At 36.6% G+C, this 16,808-nt stretch overlaps 2 protein-coding genes across 4 annotated transcripts; both read right to left on the bottom strand.

Annotated features, from left to right (window-relative positions):
- Positions 1-1,048: 1,048 nt before the first annotated feature.
- On the bottom strand, positions 1,049-10,883 carry mxra8b (matrix-remodelling associated 8b). Of its 2 annotated transcripts, none has more exons than XM_048178763.1 (10): positions 10,762-10,883; positions 9,422-9,448; positions 9,029-9,331; positions 8,823-8,924; positions 7,207-7,695; positions 2,699-2,857; positions 2,510-2,540; positions 2,341-2,411; positions 1,884-1,961; positions 1,049-1,789 (listed from the first exon to the last, which is right to left on the bottom strand). In XM_048178763.1, exons 3-10 carry the CDS (start codon positions 9,312-9,314, stop codon positions 1,764-1,766), a joined length of 1,242 nt encoding a protein of 413 aa, XP_048034720.1. In that variant the 5' UTR covers positions 9,315-9,331; positions 9,422-9,448; positions 10,762-10,883; the 3' UTR covers positions 1,049-1,763. The 2 variants fall into 2 exon arrangements, with proteins under 2 accessions (XP_048034720.1, XP_048034719.1); XM_048178762.1 differs by having other exon boundaries at positions 10,666-10,824.
- Positions 10,884-12,531: 1,648 nt separating this feature from the next.
- Positions 12,532-14,251, bottom strand: aurkaip1 (aurora kinase A interacting protein 1). 2 transcript variants are annotated; one of them, XM_048179043.1, is made up of 4 exons: positions 14,109-14,251; positions 13,526-13,621; positions 12,977-13,440; positions 12,532-12,797 (listed from the first exon to the last, which is right to left on the bottom strand). In XM_048179043.1, exons 2-4 carry the CDS (start codon positions 13,575-13,577, stop codon positions 12,789-12,791), a joined length of 525 nt encoding a protein of 174 aa, XP_048035000.1. In that variant the 5' UTR covers positions 13,578-13,621; positions 14,109-14,251; the 3' UTR covers positions 12,532-12,788. The 2 variants fall into 2 exon arrangements, with proteins under 2 accessions (XP_048035000.1, XP_048034999.1); XM_048179042.1 differs by having other exon boundaries at positions 12,532-12,793; positions 12,974-13,440; positions 14,109-14,249.
- Between the last annotated feature and the right edge of the window lie 2,557 nt (positions 14,252-16,808).

Below are 16,808 nucleotides of genomic sequence, written 5' to 3' on the forward strand. Positions count from 1 at the left end.
TCCACCAGTCAGGGCTTTATGGCCCGACAGAAGCCTCTCCTCAGTGCAAGACACATGAAAGCCCGCATGGAGTTTGCTAAAAAACACCTGAAGGACTCCAAGATGGTGAGAAATAAGATTCTCTGGTCTGATGAGACCAAGATAGAACTTTTTGGCCTTAATTCTAAGCGGTATGTGTGGAGAAAACCAGGCACTGCTCATCACCTGTCCAATACAGTCACAACAGTGAAGCATGGTGGTGGCAGCATCATGCTGTGGGGGTGTTTTTCAGCTGCAGGGACAGGACCACTGGTTGCAATCGAGGGAAAGATGAATGCGGCCAAGTACAGGGATATCCTGGACGAAAACCTTCTCCAGAGTGCTCAGGACCTCAGACTGGGCCGAAGGTTTACCTTCCAACAAGACAATGACCCTAAGCACACAGCTAAAATAACGAAGGAGTGGCTTCACAACAACTCTGTGACTGTTCTTGAATGGCCCAGCCAGAGCCCTGACTTAAACCCAATTGAGCATCTCTGGAGAGACCTAAAAATGGCTGTCCACCAACGTTAACCATCCAACCTGACAGAACTGGAGAGGATCTGCAAGGAGGAATGGCAGAGGATCCCCAAATCCAGGTGTGAAAAACTTGTTGCATCTTTCCCAAAAAGACTCTGTATTAGATCTGTATTAGATCAAAAGGGTGCTTCTACTAAATACTGAGCAAAGGGTCTGAATATTTAGGACCATGTGATATTTCAGTTTTTCTTTTTTAATAAATCTGCAAAAATGTCAACAATTGTGTGTTTTTCTGTCAATATGGGGTGCTGTGTGTACATTAATGAGGAAAAAAATGAACTTAAATGATTTTAGCAAATGGCTGCAATATAAAAAAGAGTGACAAATTTAAGGGGGTCTGAATACTTTCCGTACCCACTGTATATATATATGTGTGTGTGTGTGTGTGTGTGTGTGTGTGTGTGTGTGTGTATGTATGTATATATATATATATATATATATATATATATATATATATATATATGAATTAATTAATCACAATCACACAAAATATTTCAGAATAAACTTTATTGTATTTGTACATTGGTCCTCTATACAAACTTTAAAGATAAATGTACACTCCAGATCAAATAAAAACGACTGCATAAATGCTTCATAACCTACTGTATGTTAATGAGAATTACTGACCAAGGAAATAGCTGGAAAAATTAGGACAACTGAAAAATGCTCATACTGCAAATGCAAATAAACTGCAATTGTGCCCTCTACATAATGCTGTGAAACAGAATGAAAAGACAATGGACCAAAAAAGTCCTGGTCAAGAGGACTCAAAATGACTAAGAAACATAACACATAGATACAGAATAGCACAAACAGTACATTTTGCCTTTGAGGTTCACTTGTGTACCATCTTTGACTATTTAGACCTGAAGCCACAGCTATTTGTTTGCTTCCTGAGTTTTATAATTAATTTCCATTCAGATTCAGACACTTACAGTGGGTTCTACCACACAGAAGTTTTTTAGAGTACCACCAAATGCTGAATTCATAAAAACCATTATGGTACACTGCGGTAATGATTAAAAAAGTGATTTCACTTAAATTGACTTACCAATATCAACAGAAATTGAGTATTATAAGATCACGTAAGCATTAATTATGCTGTAGAAAGACAGTAATTCCTTTCCTGTTCTCAATGTAAATGTAAAATTGTTGAATCTCTTCTCAATCAGTACACTCTGGACCAGCCAGCAGCTCAATATGAATCACTTCCATGGCATTCTCTCCATTTCTTTAGGTGAGAGAGAGGAAGAAAAAGAAAGTGCATGTAAATACATCACAATGCATCTGTCCGGAACGAGATTCACTAATTGAGACCACATTACCTCTGTCAAGATCAGTAACTTTTAGAGAGGGATAGTTGTTTGCCTCTGCCCTTTCTTTCATTATGTTGTTCTTGTAGTCTAAAGAAGAACAAAAACAAGGATTTCATTAATAAAAGCTTATGTAAATATTATGAAAAAATATGATAAATTAGACTTATTAATATATGCATATGTCAGATCTGAGACACACAGCTCTCAAAAAAGATATTTCTCTAGAAAATCCCTTTTTAAAAAACAACAATCAACCAATAATAAAAAAAGCCCCATGTCAATTTAGTCATTCTTGAGAATATTGAAAAATATAGTTCTTGCAAAATACCAGATCATATTCCCCTAGATTTTACAGAGTAACAGTATCTGATCTGGTGATTTCATAAAGTCTTCATTTTTAAATGACCTACTTCAACTTTAAGTGAAAGAGTTTGAAAAATTATGGAAAAAATGTGGTTGCGCTTACCCAGTCGCAAGTCTTCCTGATTATAGGGTTGCAGTTCTGTGGCATCGAGCTCAATGGATGTCCTGCGACCACTTCCAAGTATAACAAAAGTTATGCTTTTCATGTATTAGCAAGTGTAAAATGATTATTGTGGATCTTATTTTACTCAAAAACACTTTTAAATCCTTACCGCTCAGACCTTCGAACCTCAAATTCAAGCCCTGAAACAGATATTATATAAAATATCAAAAGAAAGTCCAGTAAGATCTAAGCCTATAATCTCAAAGGTATCAATTTTATTCGGGCAGTTTGCCGTCTGAGCCACACTGGTTTCTTTTTCTTGTTTATAAAATCATCACTCCACTCCACATCATCTTACCTTTCTTTCTGCAGTGCCTCGTGATCATGATGATGCCAATGAGCATTAAGAGAAGCAGCAGGAAGATTGCCAGGATGTAGCCCACTTGGTGCAGGAGATGAGTTTGGTTCTCAGGCAGGATTACATTGAGTACGTGAGGTGCTTCCACCATGTTTGTATCTGCTCACAAAGGGAACATGAGGGGAACAGATGAATGAGAACTCTTAAATATCTGATTTTAAAACACTTAATTATTTTAAACTTTACCAAACGGCAAGAAAGAAAGCAGAAAAGCCCAAATTACTCATTTGTTTTTTCCTTTTCACCCAGACCTGGCAGGCGAGAGGGGAGAGGGACAAGGTTTCAGAATGGTCAAAACAGACATAATGAGTTCCAGACCTGATGTCATGCCGCAGCAATGGAGAAAAAAAACACAAACCACCAGAACGGGAAGCGATAGTGCAGGCAGAGAGAAGTACCACTACTTCATGGTCAGTCTGTCTGGAGACATTTTCCATTTATTTAGTGCCCCATAACAACAGGGAGAATTTAGATTAAATCTGCCACAGTCTCTGGGATTGCATGTCAGTAGTGCTCTTAAGACCAAATAAACCAAACAAACTCACTGAATGCTGCTGTTTGTGTGTTATACAGTATTGTGAATCACCCCAAAACTAATAGTCATTATAATTAATTCATGAGTCAGTGTGTCTCATTGCAATGAGCAATGAGGAATTCAACGAGCCGCACATGCTAAGATAATATTTGTAATATACTGAAGTGTTAGGGTTACCCAGTACTTACATTTGAGTGGATAGTTCACCCAAAAATGGGTCATCGCTTGCTCACCCTCAAGTTGTTCCAAACCTGCATACATTTTTTTCTTCTGCTGAACACAAAAGAAGATATTTTGAAGAATATGGGTAACCAAACAGTTGATGGACCCCACTGACTTCCATAGTATGGAAAAAGGGAAAAAAAAAACTATGGAAGTCAATGGGGTCCATCAACTGTTTGGTTACCCATATTCTTCAAAATATCTTCTTTTGTGTTCACAGCAGAAGAAAAAAATGTATGCAGGTTTGGAACAACTTGAGGCTGAGTAAATGAAGACAAAATTTTCATTTTTGGGTGAACTATCCCTTTAAATATAAGTAGTGGGTTTCAACTTATTTGAATATCGAACAATAAAAAATAAAAAAAGCAGTTCAAATGTTGACTTGTATCTTACAAAGATGCAATTTTATAGATTATTATGTACATAAATGGACCAAGGTGACCATATTTAGTCCAGTTGTAAAATCTGTGTTCAGTTTAATATAACTTTCAAAATAGTCCAGCAAATGTTACTGGCGCTCGTCAACAGCAGTTGTCACAGCTGCTAGGTGAAAATAGCAATTCTTTGTAGGCTAGGTCCCATTTATCAATGCTCGGTTCAATCTTTGTGGACTGTCTTGGGACACGGCAAAAGTCATCACAGTTAAATTGCTTCATGTGCACTAACCTCTCTAGATTACAGCTCCAAATTTTTAATGATTTGATAAGGCTAAAAAAAATATTTAACAACCTTAAAATGAACAATATTTAATTTAAAATATTTTAAATATAATTTAGAATTATTAATTAAATATTTAAAGGTATTTCATAAATGTTGAGTGAAATAAAAAAACTGAAGTTAAATAAATGAAGTTAAAAAAATGTATAACTGAAAGTTATAAATTTGTTGCATTTTTGGGATAATTGATCTTTAAATATTGCCTTTACATAATAAAAATACATAGCAAAATATGAAATAGTAAGATATTAAAAAAATTTGAAAAAAAAAATATATATATATATATATATATATATATATATATATATATATATATATATATATATATATATATATATATTTTTTTTTTTTTTTTTTCCCTTCAAATTTAAGGAAACTTACAAAGTCACATTCAGACTATGCACTAAATCTATAATATAGATGACTGGCACTGCGGTATCTTTTACTACTTAAAGTGGACTGGGGCAAGATGTTTACAGACATAAGATGTGAATCTAACACGGACCATTCCCCCTTTGCGCTTTCATGTTACAGCGTGCCAGATGTTGTACAGATGTGGCTTTTCATGTCGGAAAACAGCCCATTGCCAATACAAGATGGGGAATATTGTCTGAGCAATGATGGTAAAATCTGCAAACACAGGAGAAAGCAAGACGTTGCTGTGACCTTTTGTGGGGCTGTAATAGTTTATAAAGTGAGCTCAGCCATTGCTAAACGGAGAAAATATGAAGCAGTCTTCCAATAAAACCTCCCCCACCCTACATTATGACCTATTCACTACATTTCTGTTGAAAACATTCACTCGTCCAAACTCATCTTTACAAGAGTTTTGTAACACAGACGGCAGGGACAGAGCCAACATGACTGGTGTGAGTCGATCTGAACAAAGACTAAAGGACAAAGCCATTTTAAACAGCTCAAAAAAGAAAAAGAAAAAAACAGAAAGAGAGATGGAGAGATTGCCACTGCAGACTGGAGAAGACCAAGCAGCAAAAAATAAACAGAGAGAATAAGAGAGGAAGCAAATATAGCCCAGTTCTCAAGCAACATTCCTCCCCCAAACCCAAATATGCATGTAACGGGAGGAGCAATGGAGCTGATTAGGAGAACACAGACATGTTGACAGCGTACAAGCTGAGAAAAGGAAAAGTGCTTTGTTTTTCAGAAAGTAATTTTCTTTAAATCTTAATCTGAAGTGCAATAGAAAAGGAAAAGATGCAGAATTTTTTAGAGAATCATAAAACGTGTGGTCATAATGACCAAAATGGACAAGAAACCGCACCATTAAAGTGATCCATTCAACTTGTGCACTGTATTCCTGTCTTGTCTACTGAAGCCATATAACAGCTTTGTGTGGAAAACAGTGCAAAATTTACATCTTTATTTACTGATAATTACTTCAAAACTCAAATCTAGCTTGCTCATGACATATCATTCCTGTTAGATAAAGATTTGTTTTTTTTATTTCTTTGAAGCTGTCAACAGTTCATATTCATGGAGCAAAGTCAAAGACTCTAAAGACTTGGAGTTCTACTTTTGATGTTGTAAAATCCTTTCTTTCTTCTTTTTAATGTAAAATTATTTCTGTATTTTATATCCATGTATTTTTTTTAAATGGTTTTATTAGGTACTTTTGTCACTGCAATGTCATAATTTTTCAGCACAGTATAAGCAAAGACTATAGAATAACACAAGACATGTCACTCGTATTATTATGAATGGGAGAAAGTGAAACGTGCAATATGGTGGAATAAGTCCCGCCTTCTAAATAAGAGCCAATCGCCGACTGGTAAAGTCATCGCGTCACTGCAGCGGCCGTTAGAAGCACCGGTTTCTATAGAAACAGTCAGACGCGCGCCTCCGAAATGAGGCACAGGAGACGCGCATTTACGTCTGCGCATGCGCATTAGCTTGATCCAGCCTGAAAAATACAGATTTTTCTCATGCTTCAAGCATTTGGAAAACAAATTATGAGACAGTTGTTGTTTGATTTAATTGTTTCAAATATATAATAATTTCAAACATGAAATTTAATCGTAAGGTTGGCGAACAGTTTTGGAGAATTTGATGTTTCCTCATTCAAAGAGATAGGAGCTGAGCTGCATGATGCCCAGGATGCCCAAGAGGCGTTTCAAAGATGGCCGCCGAGTGAAATGACTTGTCTTAAAGGGACTTTGGTATTTAAATTATTACTCAATAAAAACAGTTGTTTACAAAAAAAAAAAAAACTCAAATCTAGCTTACTTCAATTTACAAAAAGTCAACATCATAGACACCAAAATGGCATTGGTTCAAAGCTATTGTACGACTTCGGAATACACTTGAATGAACCTGAATGACACACGAGAACAAACCTCTTCCGGGAGCTCAAACGTGCTGCGTAACCAATGAGGTTCATTCCTGTGTGTTACGCAGCATGTTTGAGCTTCCAGAAGAGGTTTGTTCTCGTGTGTCATTCAGGTTCGGTTAAGCTTCTGTTTATGTTCGCTGATCAAGGTTTATTTGCGAGTAAAAGCCTAAATTAAATCTGTTCATCAAAAAAGCGATTGAATCTCTTCAGAAAATTTGGACAAAACCGCTCGATTCATATGGATTAGTTTTCTTTATGAACTTTTTGAAATGTCAAAGATCAAGTTGCAAAGGCAGTCTATGGACGGACATACATCTCTCAGATTTCATCAAAAAGATCATAATTTGTGTTCTGAAGATGAATGAAAGTCTTACGGGTTTGGAGCGACATGAGGGTGAGTACTTAATGGCTGAATTTTCATTTTGGGGTGAACTAACCCTTTAAAAGGCAACAGCTGCATTACAATTCTTCAAAAAACTAATCAATTAAAATAAATTACACCATACAGGTTTGGAACAAAATAAGACTAAATAATGACAAAAGTTTTTTTTTTTAAACTGAAATTTAAAACACTCTAAGGCGCAGCAAACAAAAGACTTAAATCACATAAAGATATTCTCTCACTTGGGTTATCAGCAGGCAGGACAGGAAGAGAAGGAGTTTTCGGTGCTTCAGTAGAGGAGCGCGCTGGAGGCAAGGGCTGGACAGAAGGTCCGACGATCACCCTGAAGATTCGTCTTTCGTGTAGGCCACAGTAGTGATGGTGAAGGTGGCAGGAATACAGGCCTTTATCAGAGGGCTGAATGTTATGGACGCTCAGGGAGAAATCTCCAATGGAGAAGGCATCTGTTGAGATGTTCATCTTATTCCGGAGAAAGAGCGGCCCGTACTGCCGGTTCTCTCCGGAGGCGTACATGTCGACGAGACGGTCTGCTCGGTCACGGGTGACTCCAGGAGCCTGCCAGTCCCAGTGGACCACCTGCTGCTGGCCCTCGTCCCTCTGACTGTCCGTCCACAATTGTCTGCGGTTCACACAGGGAAGCACCACACTCTTCCCCACCAAAACCACAAACACGGATTTATTGCCCTCCCAGACACGCTTTTCCTTTCGAGCTGCAGAGTTTGACATTTATATCAATAATAACGTTATATGCTTTTCCAAAGCTCAAGGTTGCATATCAATGATTTAAAGCAAAACTGTCATTTTTTTCTGTTAAAATATTTAAAATACTTTCTATTCCAGTTAATGCAGAGACAGTTACAACAAAGACATTATCAGATTAATTTTCTCTGAAAATCACTGTGGCACTTATTAAAACATCTGTGTAAAATTTGGGAAAGATGTTTGAAACTCATTATTATGTTTGTGCTCCACTTGGTGGCTCAGAAATGACTTGGAAATATGGAAGAAATGTCTGGAAGCATGGAAGCCCATTTCCACCTCAATATAAAATAGAAAAAAGGTGAAATAAAGCCACATTGTGAGATATAAGGTCATGTTGTGATATTAAAAAGTCACATTATGAAATGTAAAGTCACACTGCAAGATTATATGAAGTCAAATTGTGAGATAAAAGTCACAATTATGAGATATAAAGTGATATATGTGACCCTCGACCACAAAACCAGTCATAAGTCGCACAGGTATATTTGTAGCAATAGCCAACAATACATTGTATGGGTCAAAATGATCAATTTTCCTTTTATGCCTAAAAATCATTAGGATATAAAGTAAAGATCATTTTTCCATGGTGACATTTTGTACATTTTCTACCGTAAATATATCAAAAATGTATTTTTGATTGTGAATATGCATTGCTAAGGACATCTGGACAACTTTAAAGGCAATTTTCTCAATATTTTGATTTTTTTGCACCCTCAGATTCCAGATTTTCAAATAGTTATATCTTGCCCAAATATTGTCCTATCCTAACAAACCATACATCAATGGAAAGCTTATTTATTCAGATGATGTATAAATCTCAATTTAAAAAAATTTATTATGACTGGTTTTGTGGTCTAGGGTCACATATAGTCACACTGTGAGATATAAAGTCATGTTCTAAGACATAAAGTCACAACTGAGAACCAAAATATCTCAAATGAGGGAAATAAAGTCACAATTATGAGACATAAAGTTGCAATCACTTTTATTCATTTCTTAATTGTTTACTGTGAGGTAGAAACAGGCTACCATTCTTGTGTTTTTAAGTATATAGATGTCAGGCTTATTCTCTTACGTGATTTAGTGATGTTGAGCTGGATTTGAATGGACTGGTGGACTTTGCAATAGTGGTGATGAAGGTTGCAGGTATAGATACCTTTATCATTCACATCCACATCTGCACAAACAAAAACAGCAACACAAGAATGGCAGGTATTAAATATCACAAATGAAAAAGAATCAAAAGAGTGACATGGACATAGTCTAAAAGGATGAACCTACTATTGATAACTAGTGAGAAGTTTCCATCGCTGAAGGCATCTTTTGAAATAGTAATTCGGCCCCTGTTGTAGTCATTGTACAAGCGCTCTGTCCCCCCTGAGAACATATCTAAAATGCGCTCCACAGTGTAATCGGGTTGGTTCCGGATCAGGTCCCAGTGCACGACGCGCTGGCGGTCCCGCAGGCGATCCTGCCTCCAAACCATCCGCTGGTTATGACACGGCAGAACAACATCTGACCCTGCAGGAACAGTAAGGTTCCTCGCCTCCACAACCACACTCGGCATGCTGTTTTGTGCCCAGGCTAAAAAAGTACACATACATTACATGGTTTTATATGAACAATACTAGAGCACTGCTATCAAATAATGTTCATGTTTTGTTGCTCACTCACCACATGGTAAGATCAAGGCAGTGCAGACTGAAATGAGAACAAGAACATAAGCATTAAAATGACTGAAGATGCAAGTCATATTTACAGTGATCTTCTGAAATTTGGCATCTGTCCTGTTAGTGCTTCAGCCACCAAAATCTGGCCCAAATCACTGTTTGCTCATATTGTGAATACAGACATGTTAAAACTTAGTTCAGAAGGGTAAAGGACTTATTACTAAATGTTTTATTTGCCGCTATGCCAACACAAAGACATTTAGCAGAAAAAGCAGCACAGAGGATCCATTCATTCCCTCTCAGCAGTCAGGCCTGTAACTCAGAAGATAAATACTCACTTCTGAAGGCCTCTGAACAACAACAACCACTAAAAGTACAGCAAAAGTTGTCTAAGAAGAAAATAATCTATCCGTCTGTCCATCTGTCTGTCTGAAAGAAAAAAACAAAGAACTGGAAAGCAAAGTATGGCCACAAAGAAGGAAATTTCAAAACCCCAAAAGCCTGTAATTGTCTTTATATGTATGACAGTTTCTAAACAAGGCTACTAAACATTGGAAAACTACAATTAACTCTGAGTAAAAAGGAAAACAAAACTAAACAAAACTCGGACATTACTTTGTTTCCCCCCTCTCAAATTCAACTTGATATTAAACTTGTTCTAGTTGTTCATTCCCAGACCAGGTTTTATACTCTTTTACCAGAATTAAAAGAGAATTCATAAATGTAATAATCATTGCTAACTTTCCCTGACAAACCTGAAAAGTAAAACATGTTGAAGTAAAAAATCATCGTTTACTATTGCTGATGCTGCAGAATCACAGTGAGGCACTGACTCTTTCATGACTAATAAATATGACAGACTTTTGTTCGAGTTAATCCCTAATTTAGCACAGCACAACAACAAACACTATGTTTAAATAAGACCAAGCTGTACAATTAAAAGATATAAGGGGAGGGAGGGGGTTTACAAAAAGAGAAAAACAAAGCAACACACACACATAAAAACCATGACAAAAAAAACAAAGTAAAGAGTTGGCAAAGCGAGAGCACGAGACGCTCTGAAAGACTTAAAATGATAATACAATAGATAAAAGTTGATGCACAATACCACATTTACTGTGAAGGATGCGACACAGAAGTCAACATTCAGTGTTGTGTAGGTGAAAATATCGTCGGAAAAATATATATATATAAAAAAAAAGTAAAAAGAAGTTAAATTCGTCAAAAAAAATCATTTTGGCTACTTACTGAATCGCACAAGAAACATGTCCGAAAAGTGGAGAAGATAATTGTTAAATCTGGTGCGCGATGAAAGCGTGTTTTTCAAAGGACTTGTCTCCTCACCTCATATGTTCGTCGACCAGCGACTGAAAACAAAATCTTTGCCGTCTGCTCGTCTGGACCACTGACATGCGCCTCCTCCAGAACATTAAACATCATGAAATACTACACGCTCTCACATTAACTGACAATATTTCTTAAATACAACTATTTTAACAGTTTTGCTAAGAATTAAAAAACTGAACGCGGCATTATATCTACATAATGAAAATGTATAGCCTGCAGGTATTTAAACAAAATATCAAACCAAATAAAATAAAATAACTTTCTAAAAACATTTTAAACATAGGCTATTTTTAATATTAAACATACTATTTTTGATACATTTATAAAAGCTATTTTATTTAAAAAGCTATTTTATTTGCAATTTATTCGTTTTAAAATATTTAATGAACATAAAAAGGTAAGTTAAAAATTATATTAATGCTAAAAAAAATGATGTTATACAATAAACTAGTAATTAATAAATCCTGTAATTAACTAAAAATATATATCTGAACATTTAACAAGTCATTCTATAGCATAATAGACATACAAAAGATCTTCAGTACTTTTTTATTTTAGAAGTTGGTGTGGAATGAGGCTTGTCCTATGCCTCAGGACTAAAACAATATTGCAAAAAAAAAAAAAAAAAAGAAAATGCAGTAGACACTGAGATGATTTGCTTCACCCTAGTGGTGACTTGAGAATATGGTTTCTAAAATTTCAACAAAAAAACAACAAAAAAAGTTGCCAGGGAAATGATTTGCTTCACCCTAGTGGTGACTTGACAATATAGATTTTTTAATAAAAAAAAATAAAAAAAACCTATGTGAATGACTCAAACCAAGTCATATATGAGGATATGAGCTCCAAAAATGAAAATGATGTCATTAATGACTCACCCTCATGTTGTTCCAAACCCGTAAGACCTCCGTTCATCTTCGGGACACAGTTTAAGATATTTTAGATTTAGTCCGAGAGCTTTCTGTCCCTCCATTGAAAATGTATGTACGGTATACTGTCCATGTCCAGAAAGGTAATAAAAACATCATCAAAGTAGTCCATGTGACATCAGTGGGTTAGTTAGAAGTTTTTGAAGCATCGAAAATACATTTTGGTCCAAAAATAACAAAAACTACGACTTTATTCAGCATTGTATTCTCTTCTGGAATCCTTTCCATTGAATTGATTCCATTGAATCCTTTCATCTGTCGGCGTTGGTAATGCACTTTTACGTCGTTGTTTTTGGCAATTAGGACATCCGCGACATGCACACTTACGCACCATTTAAAAAATATAGCAATACCAAAATACAAACAATGTAGAATAGCTTGAATACAGCGTGCGTCTCCCTCTGACTGTAAACGAAGCTCTAGCGCACTAGATAACACATCAGCAGCGTCTTACGTCAGCAGCGTCACTGCGGAGTCGTGCACCCGGATTGACAACAGACCCAGAAGAGAAGACAATGCTGAATAAAGTCGTAGTTTTTGCTATTTTTGGACCAAAATGTATTTTCGATGCTTCAAAAACTTCTAACTAACCCACTGATGTCACATGGACTACTTTGATGATGTTTTTATTACCTTTCTGGACATGGACAGTATACCGTACATACATTTTCAATGGAGGGACAGAAAGCTCTCGGACTAAATCTAAAATATCTTAAACTGTGTTCCGAAGATGAACGGAGGTCTTACGGGTTTGGAACGACAAGAGGGTGAGTCATTAATGACATCATTTTCATTTTTGGGTGAATTAACCCTTTAAACAATGCACAACACAGAGAGGTGAGAGGAGAGGCCTTTTTTATTGCAGTAATAAGTACATAAGCATGACAAGTCACTGTTTCGCTCCCGATACAGTATTGGGAGACTGAATGGTATTATGAAAAAAAACAAGTCAAAAATATTTAAAATTACACAGATGTTAATTACACATTTCTTTTAGACTGACTCAGTCTGACATAGACTTTGGGTGCTGTCCATTCATCGGCGGCTTTCTTCAGTCCAGCTCGTCTAACGATTCGCGCAAGATCTCTCTCAAACTTAGCCTGTAAAAAAAATAAATTATGGCATGCATTTATAATTATAGCACTTGTTAATGTAAAATGTTAACTCTTGTAACAGACGCTAATTGTATAATATAAACTCTAATTGTAATGATACTTATATTATATTACATACATATAAATAATTTCACTCTTGCTAGCTAGATGGCTAACATAACTGACCTGTTTTTTCTTCCTCCTGACATCTTTCACCCTCCTCCGAAGGAACTTGGTCCGTTTTAGCAACTTCTTGTATTTGTGCCTGTTCATCTTCCTACGTCGGATCTCCAGCACATTCTTACAGTTCAGTGGTGTTGCGCGTTCCCCATCCTCCAGTAATGGCACAGCAAACGGAGGCAGAACCATGGATTTTCCCACAATCTCACCTTCTTCCAGAGGCGGAGAAGCCTCCAGCAACGGTGGGAGAGAGTATCGCAGAGAAAGCCAGCTTTCCAAGGGTGAAACTGATAGTTTACGGGGCACAAGAACCTCCTCTAACTCTGGCTCAAGAGGTGTCCATAGTTTAGGTGGAAGTTTGTTGTCAGCAGCTGAAATGAAGCATCTATTTGTATAGTGAAGTGCTCTGAAATGGGTAGAATGACAGTGTTGCACAGCACTGCATAACACCTGGCTCTGGTTCTGCAACGAACCTGAAAAAAAGTATAGGACATTGTACAACAATTATCTAAAAAAAAAATTGAAATGTGGTAATGGCACAAAATGTAATTAGCTTACCAGACACTTTGGAAAGCAGGTTCAGCCGTGAAACCACCCTTGGAAGAAACATGGTTTACAGTCCTATGGCCGTTGCACCATCAAGAGCATCCTGGGCTGAAAATACACAAAACACACCATTGTGTAGCTTTCAAACGAGTGTTTCTTCAACCACAGGTACGTTTATGTCCCAAGGGTTGATTTTTACAGAACTTAATATTTTCTTTGCTATATGAAGGTCACATTACATCTTGAAAACTTTTTACAAAGCATTTATTTATTTTTTGCTACTTTTCATAGAATAAACAGTAAACTAATAAATAAAAAAATCACCATTGTCTCTAGTGTCAAAACTGATGTGCTGGCAGGAATGTCAAAGTATATACTACACACTACATGACACTATGCAGTTCACATTAGAGGAAGGTCTTTCATTCAAAGCAGTAGCAACTGTTAGCCGGTTTCATAGCTTTAAACGGTAACTGTTAGTATCGCTGGAAAAATGTAAGCAACAAAAACCTAATAAGTATATAGATATGAATACATCTGTAAACAAGTAGACAACTCTTATGCTGGTTTTTAAAATTCCCGTCAGATTACATACCTCGCCAGTTCAAAAATGCTCAATGTGACTCTGTCTACTTCCGGTCCATAGATTTACGATGGTTCCCCCGACAACAAATTCAACCTCCAAAGGGTTCCGATCCAGATCTACCTGAGTCGAAACAGCTATTTCATTTATGGCTGAAGTCTGATAAAAGACCATTACGGTTGTTTTGCGAAGTTTAAACAACATCACATCAAAATATGGTAAAATATCAATGGAAATGTATCGTTGTCATTGCTTAGCGTGGATAACAACGAATAAAATATCCCAATATTCCAAACATCTGTAAAAATAGAAAATTAAAATTGTTTTTATAAAACAATTTCTAAAATGATGTAGCATTTTTAAAAAAGAACGAGTATTTTTCTCACATCTTGCTATTTCGCTTGTTTCTCCTAAGGGTGGCGCGGTTTCCCAACCATCCGAAACTGAAGAGTTGATCACAATTCCTATGCAGTTTTCCTTTGTTTTTGTCTTTGGTCTATATATTATTTTGTTCCGTTATATTGTGCAGGTTTATGACGACGTGTATCTGTAATTATTAAAACTGTGCTGTTGTAGCTACTGATACAATGTCAAACATGTCATCCTTTGTGGAAAAAAAGCATTTGGTTAATTGAAAATATCAAGCTTTCAACTGGATTTTTCCATTTCAAATGGATACATGGGGGAAATTGTATTTATGTACACAACAATATATATATATATATATATATATATATATATACAGTGCTCAGCGTAAATGAGTACACCCCCTTTGAAAAGTAACATTTTAAACTATATCTCAATGAAGACAAAAACAATTTCCAAAATGTTGACAAGACTAAGTTTAATATAACATCTGTTTAACTAATACATGAAAGTAAGGTTAATAATATAACTTAGAAAAACAAAATTTCAGTTTTACTCAAATTAGGGTGACGCAAAAATGAGTACACACCCCACTGAAAGTCTCTGGAGCACAGCTAAATTTTAGACTACAAATGTCTAATTTAACAAGAATTCAACCACAGGTGAGTCTAATTATTCATTACACAGGTGTCCAGCAGACAATTGACTATAAAAGGGTGTTAAAACCCCTTCCCATTTAATGCTGTCAGCAATGGCACCACATGGAAGAGAAATGTCACAAGACCTGAGAAAGAAAATAATTTCTTTACACCAGAAAGGTGAAGGCTACAAGAAGATCAGCAAAGCTTTACTTATCAGTCAGAATACTGTAGCAAAAGTGGTACAAAAATTTAAAAAAGATGGGACTGCAACCATCTCACAGAGACGTCCAGGTCATCCATGGAAGTTAACACCTTGACAGGAGAATCTTCTGATGAGAGGGGTTGAAGAAAATCGGCATGCAAATTCACTGCAGTTATCTAAAGAAGTAGAAAGCCAAACTGGGGTGACTATTTCCCGTGACACAATACGGTGTACACTGCAGAGGAATGGCATGCATGGGTGCCGTCCATGAAAGAAGCCTCTCCTAAAGCCCAGGCACAAAAAAGCCCGCCTAGAGTTGGCCAGGGCCCATGTTGACAAAAATGAAGACTACTGGGAGTGATGAGACCAAGATCAATGTTTTTGGAATTGATGGCTTCAAAACTGTATGGCGTCGCAAAGGTCTTGAATACAAAGAGAAATGCATGTTCCCTACAGTGAAACATGGTGGTGGCAGTGTCCTTATGTGGGGCTGCATGAGTGCTGCTGGTGTCGGGGAGCTGCATTTCATTGATGGCATCATGAATTCACAGATGTACTGCTCTATACTGAAAGAGAAGATGCTACCATCACTCCGTGCCCCTGGTCATCGTGCACTTTTCCAACATGACAATGATCCTAAACGCACATCTAAGGCCACTGTTGGATTTCTGAAGAAGAACAGGGTGAAAGTGATTCAGTGGCTCCCGATCTGAACCCAATTGAACACTTATGGGGAATTCTGAAGAGACAAGTTGAGCATCACTCTCCATCCAGCATCAAGTCTCTAAAAGAGGTCATTCTTGAAGAATGGAAAAAGATATATGTTGCAAAATGTGGCCAACTTTTTCTTTCCATGCCTAGAAGACTTGGCGGTGTCATTAAAAATCATGGAGGCCATACAAAGTACTAGATGTGGTAGTTGTTGTTGTGGGGTGTACTCATTTTTGCATCACCCTAATTTGAGTAAAACTGAAAAATGTGTAATATAAGTTATATTACTAACCTTTACTAAATTATATTACTAAACTTAGTCTTGTCAACATTTTGGAAATTGTATTTGTGTTCATTGAGATATTGTTTAAAATGTTACTTTTCAAAGGGGGTGTACTCATTTACGCTGAGCACTGTATATTCTATAAATTGCAATACAATATTTATTCAACTTACTTAATGGTTGTTTCTTGACTAAATATTGCCACTTGTGTCATATAAACATGAAAATCATATCCTGTATGGCACCATAGTGCAACCCCTGCTTATGCAATCAAAATGGTCTGTTGCATGTCCTGTGTGCTGTGTCTTTAGTTGATCCAAAATGCCAAACTTGAAGGTCGTGAACTGTCTGAACTCACTACTATAAATCTGCAGGAATCTGGAACAGACTCAAAGACCAGGATATCTGAGGCAATTATATTTGATATTGCTCTGGAGAGATAAACAGCTAAGATGACAGCTATGTCTCATGTGGATTTCTAAAGTTAACATTCACTTGTGACAGTAATA

Source organism: Megalobrama amblycephala, linkage group LG24 (genome assembly GCF_018812025.1).
Source record: "Megalobrama amblycephala isolate DHTTF-2021 linkage group LG24, ASM1881202v1, whole genome shotgun sequence".
Taxonomy (NCBI): domain Eukaryota; kingdom Metazoa; phylum Chordata; class Actinopteri; order Cypriniformes; family Xenocyprididae; genus Megalobrama; species Megalobrama amblycephala.

Excerpts from the sequence above, each read along its gene's own strand:
- mxra8b (XM_048178762.1), bottom strand. Across the intron at positions 9,332-9,421 it reads TGCCTTGATCTTACCATGTG|CCTGGGCACAAAACAGCATG; the intron begins GTGAGTGAGCAA and ends GTACTTTTTTAG. Across the intron at positions 1,962-2,340 it reads TCAGGAAGACTTGCGACTGG|ACTACAAGAACAACATAATG; the intron begins GTAAGCGCAACC and ends GTTCTTCTTTAG.
- aurkaip1 (XM_048179042.1), bottom strand. The coding sequence starts at position 13,577 with ATGTTTCTTCCAAGGGTGGTTTCACGGCTGAACCTGCTTTCCAAAGTG. Across the intron at positions 13,441-13,525 it reads CCTGCTTTCCAAAGTGTCTG|GTTCGTTGCAGAACCAGAGC; the intron begins GTAAGCTAATTA and ends ACTTTTTTTCAG. Across the intron at positions 12,794-12,973 it reads TCAGGAGGAAGAAAAAACAG|GCTAAGTTTGAGAGAGATCT; the intron begins GTCAGTTATGTT and ends TTTTTTTTACAG.